The sequence below is a fragment of the Platichthys flesus genome, chromosome 9 (assembly GCF_949316205.1).
Source record: "Platichthys flesus chromosome 9, fPlaFle2.1, whole genome shotgun sequence".
NCBI lineage: Eukaryota > Metazoa > Chordata > Actinopteri > Pleuronectiformes > Pleuronectidae > Platichthys > Platichthys flesus.
Window position 1 is genome coordinate 18,379,631 of NC_084953.1, and position 11,273 is coordinate 18,390,903.

General features: G+C 40.6%; 1 protein-coding gene across 1 annotated transcript; it reads left to right on the plus strand.

Annotated features, from left to right (window-relative positions):
* Positions 1-2,509: 2,509 nt before the first annotated feature.
* On the plus strand, positions 2,510-10,733 carry LOC133961261 (cytochrome P450 2J2-like). Its single transcript, XM_062396335.1, has 9 exons — positions 2,510-6,288; positions 6,628-6,793; positions 6,935-7,087; positions 7,513-7,673; positions 7,821-7,994; positions 8,106-8,247; positions 8,326-8,513; positions 9,808-9,949; positions 10,214-10,733. The coding sequence occupies exons 1-9, from the start codon at positions 6,019-6,021 to the stop codon at positions 10,387-10,389; spliced, it is 1,572 nt and encodes a 523-aa protein (XP_062252319.1). The 5' UTR covers positions 2,510-6,018; the 3' UTR covers positions 10,390-10,733.
* Positions 10,734-11,273: the final 540 nt, after the last annotated feature.

An 11,273-nucleotide genomic window follows, 5' to 3' on the forward strand; every position in this document is an offset into this window, starting at 1 on the left:
GCAGATGGCCTGGAAGGAGATCTCGGCTAACGTAGATTTGCAGGTCGAGGAGTGTACGAAGCTGTGGAGGAAGATAAGTACGGTGGCCCTGAGAGCTCAACGAACAGCAACTTAAGAAAACACATGCAAGTTAACAAAACACATGCAAGTTGACAAAACACAAGCAAAGTAAGAAAACATCTCCATCAATTTCACAACACAACACAACACATTACAGAAACGCGCAGCAAATAGTCACATGCGCTGCAAATATGAACGTGATTGAATGAGGGCCTGATATCATCGTATCAGGCCCTCATGAAATACCAGGAGCGGGCGTGGGTGTTTGTGTGTGTGTATGTGTGTGTGGCCAGCGCACCGGGGCTCCGGCCCTGCCCACTCGCTCGGAGAGAGCCACAGTGAGCTCTGAGCTCTGAAGATGGTCCGATCTAGAGACATGCCGTCTTCTCCTGTTAAACTGAATTGCGCTAACACGCAAGCCCAAGTTTGTTAGGCCATGTTTTGTCCATAGTGTGCAGGGGTTTGAAACCTTTACTATCAGAAGAGACATTTTGCCCCCTCTTCTGAGCGAGTGGGCGGGGTCGGTGCCCCGAGACCCGAGACCGGTCAGACCGCTACACACACACACACACACACACACGCACAAACACACACACACACACACACACACACACACAAACGCCGGCTCCTGGTATTTCATAAGGGCCTGATACGATGATGATTAAAAAAAGTAACGTGACGTTCAATCACGTTCATCGTTACGTTCAAGTTAATAATATGAAAACTGATTCGTTAAGTTCAGCGATCGCGAAACATATGCACAACACTGTACAGTACAGCCACTACAGAGGGGCTGAAGAGCCGCGTTCGGCTCCAGAGCCGCGGGTTGCCGAACCCTGTGCGGAACCGAAATTGTATAGTGTATTGGACGTTTTAGTGTCTCCTGTGTCCATCCCTTTTACCTGTCCTCTGGAAACACTTCCGTTGTGTTGTCGCCTCTATTTTCTGCGCGTTCGTCTATTTGCTGCGCGTTCGTCTATTTGCTGCGTGTTTGTCTATTTGCTGTGCGTTCGTCTATTTGCAGCGCGTGTGTCTATTTGCAGCGCATGTGTCTATTTGCAGCACGTATGACTATTTCCTGCGCGTTTCTGTAATGTGTTGTGTTGTGTTGTGAAATTGATGAAGATGTTTTCTTACTTTGCTTGTGTTTTGTCAACTTGCATGTGTTTTCTTAAGTTGCTGTTCGTTGACCTCTCAGGGCCACCGTAGATAAGGGACAAATTTATCCGCCAGAAAAAGGCTAAGAGGAGCAGCAGTGGCCATGTAAATTAACAGTCGACGACGACTGCCACACACAAAGAAGGCGTCTCTAAGGTCGTCCTCGACAAAAAACGTTCCTCCACCTAGTGTTCTGGAGTTGAGTTGCATTGCAACACGCGCAACCCTTGGAGAACCATGAATTAAAACGAATCCGTCAACACAACCGGCTGTTCACATCGAACCACCGAAGCTGGATCATCCTCTGCAGCGAGGGTTTCCCCTTGAAAGTATACTGTGGTCAAGTGAGCAGACGTTCGTCTTTTCTTGATTTCAAGTGCGCCCGTATTACAGAATGTATGGTAAATGCAGGTAGTCCATGATACGGAGCGAGACAATCTTTTATGCTACTGTAAAATCCCTTTATTCCATAATTTCTGACAAAGGCTGTTGTCCTCAGCACCACCCTGACTGTTCATTCACTCAGTATCAAGCATATTTACTGTATCAATGAAGAGATTTTACTAAATAAAAGTCAAACATTTGTGGCTTCAAGTAGGTAATTTCTGGATATTTCAAAGTCCTATAAAAAGACTTTGCCTGATATGACTGTGTTCAGGACTTCTCAGGCTACCCAATTACTGAATATCAGACATTTTTACTGTACAGATTAAGAGATTTTACTAAGTAAAGTCCAACATGTTCACAATCAGATTTCACATTTATAATTTTCTGTTAGACAGTATGTGAATGCATTTTAACACACAAATCCCATCAAATCCGTATTAATGTAAATTCCCTGTTGTAATCACACAACAATTTTGGTGTAAAGATATATAAAAATGTCCGTTCACTTCATTTCTGTTAACAAATGGACACAAACCAAAACGTTTGGGTGATTTTTATTCTTCATTGTCCATCACGGTCTCTCCAAAATGTTGCTCTTTGCTATTATCAGCAGCATGCTACATCCAATTCATTTCAAGCGTTTATTGTCATTGAACAGCTGTACAACGAAACTTAAGTGCAACTCTTCTCAGTAGTACAAAGAGACAATAACAGTTAACTATTTAAAATAGCAATGAAGACATATGACCATGACAACAGCAATGTAGCATTTGGTTAAAGCATGGTAAAGCTCGTAAACATGAATAAAGCCTGCTAGTGTGGTAAAACATTTGAAATGATTACTAAGCAATGAACCTCTGTCAGTATTAATTTTTCAGATTCAGTGTGACAGATGTAGCCGGTGGATTCATGCCCGGTGCCTCCAGATGGACACAGCCCAGCTTCAAAATGTGCAAACCGCTGACTGGAATTGCTGTCCGTGTCAAAAATAATTCCACAATCAGTATGCGCTATGTCATTTTTTTTTTTATATGTGACACTGTTTACTTCGTCTGTGTATGAAAGGGTCGCCTAAAACACATATTTTGCCTTTCATAGTATAACCATCTGCAAAAGCAACACTGGTATTGTTTTCACTTTGTGAGTCTGTGTGCAAGTCCCCAGGTGTTTATAATGCTATCTCTCTGTGGACAGATTTTCTCATCCCGATAGTAACCGTGAACGATGCAGTCACAGAACTTTACAAGTGTTGTTTTATATCAAAGTGAAGGCCGCGTTTGAAGATTGGTGTGGCCCAACAATGGCACCTGAATTACGAGGTTAACAGGACGGGGTTGATCTGGACTTTTACGCCCCTTAACCAATTTATCGTCATGGCTGTTTAGGTTTTCTAAATTTGTTTTAGTTTTAATATCACAGTTGAGTGATATTTTGTGTTTTTTACATAAAGGTTTCAGGTTCACATTTTATACAAAATGACATAAATTTTTTTTTTTACCTTGTTATAAAGAACAAAGCTTTTGACAAGTTTTTTTTTATAAAAAGCATTTTTTCCCTCCATTGTTGGCGTTATGTATGTATTTGTTATATATTCCCTGTACTTACAAGATTTGCAATAGTGAAATGGTGATAAATAATCAAGCTCGAAGGGAGCAAAGGAGCCACAGTTGGTGCCAATTCAAAAAATATTATAAAATATAACACTACTTATTGAACAGAGCATAATACATAGGAAGACAAATTGTATTTGTAGTGTAAAGGGGTACCCCAATCTAACCTAAGCATTATCCCTATAAAAGGATAAGATGATTTTTACATATGGGTGCGGCTGGAAGAGAGGGTAAAACAGTTACAGATTCCAAGAAAAGGGACTAGTCATAGGAATGGGAATAGAAGCATATCAGTCTCACTCTGGAACTATTGAGCTAACTGTTTTTATAGTACTTTGAAATATCCAGAAATGATGTATTCCACAGTGGAAATGTTAGACTTTACTTTGAAATATCTCTTAATTTATACAGTAAAAATGTCTGATATTAAGTATGTGGGTAGTCAGAGAGGTCTTGAACACAGTTATATCAGTCTCACACTGGAATTATTGGGCAAAATCTTTTTATAGTACTTTGAAATATTCAGAAATGATTTATTACACAGTAGAAATGTTGCACTTTACTTTGAAAAAACTCTTAATCTATACAGTAAAAATGTCTGATATTGAGTGTGTGGGTAGCCTGAGAGGTCCTTAACACAGGCATATCAGTCTCACACTGGAGTTATTCTGACGTGAAAGGTCCTGAACACAGGCACATCAGTCTCACACTGGAATTATTGGGCAAAGTCTTTTTATAGTACTTTGAAATATCCAGAAATGATGTATTCCACAGTGGAAATGTTGGACTTTACTTTGAAATATCTCTTAATCTGTATAGTAAAAATGTGTGATATTCAGTATGTGGGTAGTCAGAGAGGTCCTGAACACAGTTATATCAGTCTCACACTGGAATTATTGGGCAAAGTCTTTTTATAGTACTTTGAAATATCCAGAAATGATGTATTCCACAGTGGAAATGTTGGACTTTACTTTGAAATATCTCTTAATCTGTATAGTAAAAATGTCTGATATTCAGTATGTGGGTAGTCAGAGAGGTCCTGAACACAGTTATATCAGTCTGACACTGGAATTATTGGGCAAAGTCTTTTTATAGTACTTTGAAATATCCAGAAATGATGTATTCCACAGTGGAAATGTTGGACTTTACTTTGAAATATCTCTTAATCTGTATAGTAAAAATGTCTGATATTCAGTATGTGGGTAGTCAGAGAGGTCCTGAACACAGTTATATCAGTCTCACACTGGAATTATTGGGCAAAGTCTTTTTATAGTACTTTGAAATATCCAGAAATTATGTATTCCACAGTGGAAATGTTGGACTTTACTTTGAAATATCTCTTAATCTGTATAGTAAAAATGTCTGAAATTCAGTATGTGGGTAGTCAGAGAGGTCCTGAACACAGTTATATCAGTCTCACACTGGAATTATTGGGCAAAGTCTTTTTATAGTACTTTGAAATATCCAGAAATGATCTATTACACAGTGGAAATGTTGGACTTTACTTTGAAATATCTCTTAATCTGTATAGTAAAAATGTGTGATATTCAGTATGTGGGTAGTCAGAGAGGTCCTGAACACAGTTATATCAGTCTCACACTGGAATTATTGGGCAAAGTCTTTTTATAGTACTTTGAAATATCCAGAAATGATGTATTCCACAGTGGAAATGTTGGACTTTACTTTGAAATATCTCTTAATCTGTATAGTAAAAATGTCTGATATTCAGTATGTGGGTAGTCAGAGAGGTCCTGAACACAGTTATATCAGTCTGACACTGGAATTATTGGGCAAAGTCTTTTTATAGTACTTTGAAATATCCAGAAATGATGTATTCCACAGTGGAAATGTTGGACTTTACTTTGAAATATCTCTTAATCTGTATAGTAAAAATGTCTGATATTCAGTATGTGGGTAGTCAGAGAGGTCCTGAACACAGTTATATCAGTCTCACACTGGAATTATTGGGCAAAGTCTTTTTATAGTACTTTGAAATATCCAGAAATTATGTATTCCACAGTGGAAATGTTGGACTTTACTTTGAAATATCTCTTAATCTGTATAGTAAAAATGTCTGAAATTCAGTATGTGGGTAGTCAGAGAGGTCCTGAACACAGTTATATCAGTCTCACACTGGAATTATTGGGCAAAGTCTTTTTATAGTACTTTGAAATATCCAGAAATGATGTATTCCACAGTGGAAATGTTGGACTTTACTTTGAAATATCTCTTAATCTGTATAGTAAAAATGTCTGAAATTCAGTATGTGGGTAGTCAGAGAGGTCCTGAACACAGTTATATCAGTCTCACACTGGAATTATTGGGCAAAGTCTTTTTATAGTACTTTGAAATATCCAGAAATGATCTATTACACAGTAGAAATGTTGCACTTTACTTGACCACGAAAAGACGAACGTCTGCTCACTTGACCGTAGTGAAAGACTGGCGCCAGAAAACACACTGGAAATCGTTTATCAACGATATAAATGGCATATTATACATTATATAAATGATCAAATAAGCATCCCATACTTTTGCTTTTCCTGCTGTTCTCCTGGAGTTTCAATTTCCCAGATCCCCCCCCCCCCCCCCCCCATGATACAATTTCAAGCACACAGGCAGGCAGACAGACAGAGCCGGAAAGAGAGGGGAACCCACATTGAACAGAGCATACAACAACCAGCGGAGAAAGCAGAATCACGGGCTGACCAGCGCGGAGAAATGCGTGTCCGGTATGAACAGCCAGGAGGATGCGCGCTGGGCGGCGCTGCGTGGCGCTTCGCTGCCGGTGTGAACAGCACAAATGATTAACACGGGCGCGGAAAGGAGGGGGATAGAATTTGTTGTCATTTGCTCGTCTGTGCTCCTGCTCTGCTCCATGATGAGGGGCTATCCTCTCTTTCTGGGGCTCGATCTGAGGGGACTGCTGCTGGTGTCTATCACTGCTCTGCTGCTCGTGTACTTTCTGAACAAAAAGGATGCTCCTAACTTTCCCCCGGGACCACTAGCACTCCCTCTTCTAGGAAACGTCTTCAGCATCGAAGCCAAACAGCCTCACATTTACCTCACCAAGGTAAGAGGAGAGCATCAAGACATTTAATGCAGTGCTGTTTTTTGGTGATTCTGGCTTGAGCAACTTGAGCATGTCCTTAAGGAGGAATTAATGTCTCATTTACAAATTCTGTATCTCGGAATTTCAATTTTCAGTTACACAAGTATAGTGGAGTTACTAAAAAGTAAGACAAAAGATTTTGTGGCAACAAGATATTAAGCTTACTAATAAAATCAACGCTCCCAAAAAACTGTTGATATTGAGTCACAGTGCTTAACAATATATTGTGCTGAGAAATGCATTTTACCAGAATCACATGCTGGACAACAGGCCTCTTATTCTCTCCCTCTGCATCCACAGCTCGCTGATGTTTATGGGAATGTGTTCTGCATTCGTCTGGGAAGACACAAAACAGTGTTTCTGTCTGGATGGAAGATGGTGAAGGAAGCTTTAGTGACACAGGCGGACAACTTTGTGGATCGACCCTGCAGCCCAATGGTTAACAGAATTTATTCAGGCAACTCAGGTAAACCTGGATTATATACATGAAGTTTGTCAGCATTAAAGCAACACTGTTTTCAGACATGAGCTCCGGTAAATGTCGTGATGAAACCTCCAGAGTATCCAGCTGAGATCTTACTAGGGCACTCTTTTCTCTGTGTCCCAGCCGGTCTTTTCTTCAGTAACGGGAAGGTGTGGAGGAGACAGCGACGCTTCGCCATGGCCATGCTACGCACCTTTGGTCTGGCCAAGAGCTCCACAGAGCGGAGCATCGGTGAAGAGAGCCAACATCTGCATGAGGAGATGGAGAAGGAGAAAGGTAAGCACAAACAACAGGACAGGCACAAATTATAAAGTATACAAGTACTTGCAGAGTGTAGCTTTTTTCATACGTATACTTCATTATTATGGCATCGCTGCTGCTTTCGTTGAAGGAGGAGGGGTCAAATATTACCTGCAAGCTCTGATTGGATCAGCGGATCAATTCAAATCTCATTATTGATAACTAAAACATAAAAAAATAAACATGTAATGCAATGCCTTGTAAAAAGGTGTCTAGGGAAGTAGGAGGTACAGGTATTAGCTGATAAATGTTACGAAAAGTGAAAAGTTTAATTAAAATCTACTTAAGTAAAGTACAGATACATAGAAAGCAGAAAAATAGAAGTACAATAATGAAGTGCATGTTCTTAATTACGTCCCACCACTGTTAATAGATAGACTGAAGACATTTCTTCTGTTCAGGTAAGCCGTTCGACCCCGTGCCGGTCTTAAACAGCGCTGTAGCCAACATCATCTGTCAGATAGTGTTTGGGAGACGGTTTGACTACAGCGATCACGACTTTCAGAGCATGCTGAAGGATCTGACTGTGATTGCCTACTTGGAAGGCTCCATATGGGCTCTAGTAAGACGCCACAGTAACACAGACATTCGCAGATTTGTCACTTGATGGTATTCAACACAAAATTATAAAAGCTAGAGTGAGATCTTCATCTGCCTGTGGATAAAAAAAAAGATGACTGAACGAGTCCCTTGTTTCTTCTCTAAACAGCTTTATGATGCGTGCCCTGCTCTGATGAAACACCTGCCCGGCCCTCACAACGGCATCTTCAGCACCTCCAAATCTCTGGTGGCATCTATCAGGAGAGAGATAGAACGGCACAAGTTAGATCTGAACCCCAGCGACCCCCGAGATTACATCGACACCTTCCTGATAGAAGAGAAAGTACTGTGCTCACATTCTTGACTTAGCCTCTATCGTTACATACATGAACAGGGAGAGAGCCGTTTTTATGAACTAAGTGTATATGTGTTCTGCCTCCAATCTGTGTGACAGCACAACAGGCGCAGTGAACAGGGCTTTGAGGAAGGAAACCTGGCTCTGTGTTGCCTGGATCTGTTCATGGCCGGCAGCGAAACCACCTCAAAGACCCTGCAGTGGGGCCTGATCTACCTCATCAAGAACCCTAATATCCAAGGTGGGACCTCATTTCATGATCCCTACAGTGGCAGCTCAAAGAGCTAATAGATTAAAACTCTTTTCTTTTACCCCGTAGAAAAAGTCCAGGCAGAGATAGACGGAGTGATCGGACAGAGCCGTCAGCCCACTATGGCCGACAGACCAAACATGCCCTACACTGACGCTGTCATCCATGAGATCCAGAGGATGGGAAACATTGTTCCTCTGAATGGACTCAGAGTAGCTGCCAAGGACACAACACTGGGTGGTTACTCCATACCAAAGGTGCCTCTACTTGTAACACACAGTAACTACAAAGTCCTGCATTCAAACTCCTACTAAACAAAAGTATCAGCAAATAACACTTGTAGCATGAAAGTAAAAGTACTCAGAATGTCCCTGTGAGTGAAATATTAAAATATCAGCATGTTAATGACAGTTTACTGTTGTTGCTGCTAGAGTTGGAACTAGTTGGAAATTGTGTTATTAAGTCCAGCAGTTTTGGCCCCTACAAAGAGTCACAAGTCTCCTTAAGGATGATCCATGAGAAAGCAAATATGAGAAAATGTACTTCTACTCCACAAATTATATTTTTCCTTCATCTCTCAAAATTCTGTTTTTTTTTTAATTTTGGATATTTTGGATATATACTGTTTAGGACTAACTTTTTTAAAATCTTTTTAATCATATTATAATTTTCTAAGATTCTTTAAGCTCACATTTACTCGCAGATGTAAATGTAGTAATGTGTGTAGAGGTATACAGGAAAACAATATTTTAAATGCTTAAGTACATTCTAATATACACAAAACTATACTAAAATACAGTACTTGAGTATATGTACTCAGTTACTTTCCACCACTGCCAAAAATGTGCATTTTTAGAATATGTCCATGTGCGAGAGCCTTCTAATGTTACTGTGATACATCTCCTAACACTCGATGGAAATGTAACTCCCAGAAGAAAAGGGTTGGTCCTCCAGTTTCCCATTTTCACTATTTGTTGACTTTTTACAGAAGCTATTTAGAGTGTGTTGACCAGTATTTACTGAAGACACTTAACTGACAAGATAATTACATCAAACATGGACAATAACTGAAGATTCCTTTAGGTCACAAACACATATACTATACCCATACAGGGAGAGGCGGTGGTCTAGTGGCAGAAACTTGGACTATGGGCAGAGGTCTCTGGTTCGTCTCTGGTTCAACTCCACGGAGAGACAACAAAAAGACGAACCTGGATTGATCTGTCCAAAAATCCAAGTGTCTCCCTACCCTGTCTAGTGCCCCTGAGCAAGGCACCTTACTCCCACTCCCCGAGCACCGTACATGGTTGCTCACTGCTCTGTGTGTCCTGCACCAGACGGGTTAAAAGCAGAGATTAAATTTCCCTACCTGCATGAGTGTGCCTTTGCATGTCTGTGCATGTGTTTGGGACTAATAAATGCATCTTAATCTTAATCATATAAGTTAAAGGTCTGCCTATGACAATCCTTTCAGGAGAGACCTTGTGATGAAGACATATTACATCTATACAAATTACAACAGTTGATTGTTCAGGTTCATATTTTGTGCAGGGAACATCTGTGATGCCCAACCTCACTTCTGTGCTGTTTGACAAGACTGAGTGGGAAACTCCAGACACCTTCAACCCCGGACACTTCCTGGATGCTGAGGGAAAGTTTGTGAGGAGGGAAGCGTTTTTACCTTTCTCTGCAGGTTGGAAACTTTAATCATTAAATGCCCTTCATGTTTAATAAAGGAGCTGATGAACTATATTTGCATGGAAGTGCAGATCAAACCAAACCTGAGGGCCACTGTAGGTTCACGTGTAATGGAAGGAGTCCTTAGATTGTTGCATTTGAAAGCCCACCACTAGATGCTGCTAAATCCTACAAGCTGAACCTTAAAGCGGTGCAGGAACAAAGTGATGCTGGCTGCATACTGTGGGTAGATGATGAGAGTTGTGCTTGTCTTTCCCAGGAAAGCGGGCCTGCCTGGGAGAAGGACTGGCGAGAATGGAGCTGTTCTTGTTCTTCGTCAATTTGTTTCAGAAGTTTTGTTTTTCCACTCTGGAAGGAGTTGAGTTGAGGACAGAGGGAATCACTGGAGCCACACGTTCTCCGTACCCCTTTAAGATCTATGCCAAGAGCCGATAAATCCTGTAACTGCTCCCCTGTACTAAATACTAATCCACAATTTATTTTACAGTTTCATAAATAGACAACATCTGCTGCAACACTGGCTAGTTTTCCTTGCCATCCAGAAAAACTGATGATGGAGAAAATTGGTAATGAGGTGGAACTGTAGCCTGCTCTTTGTTTTGCTGCTACACAGAATCACATAATGAGTGACTGTGTGATGAATGAACCTCATTGTGTAACCAGCAAGCAGCAGCAAAATCTCCCTCTTTTGTTATTGACATGTGGACTCATTTATCACTTTCAGTTAAACTGTTGTTCACCATAACATTTTACTACAATAAAAAATGACTTATTTTGTCCCTTTTTGACTCTTGTATGTTGACAACATGAATGTTTGACTGGATCATGGACTCTGTGTAAAGATGGAGGACATAACTGCACCCAGAGAGGGAAGCCAATGTGTCTTGATAGCCACCTAGTGGCTGGCTGCCGTATATGTAAAAAAAACACATCTCTCATGTTAGTATATGGCGCATGGCCCCAACTAATAAATAAAGATTTCTCGAAGATGTTTTCTATAATTTTATCAAGGTCACAGAGATGTTCTGTTGCAAGTACTCTTTCTTGTAAATTTGCTTTCAGTTCTATAATGGCATAAAAACATGCTGAAATGTCACGATTGAAAGCTGAGAATGTGATTGGTCGAACACCACATCTATGGGATTTCACTAACACGGCTCCAAAGTCCTGACTGCTGCTTCGCAGACTCTGGCTCCAAATGTGCCAGATGGTAAGGACAATATCCCAATTTATTCTACTTCATTTATTGACAATGGGAGAAAGCGAATATTTGTCGTCCATCATTATACAGTCTATCGTATGCTGGATCTTTCCTGATG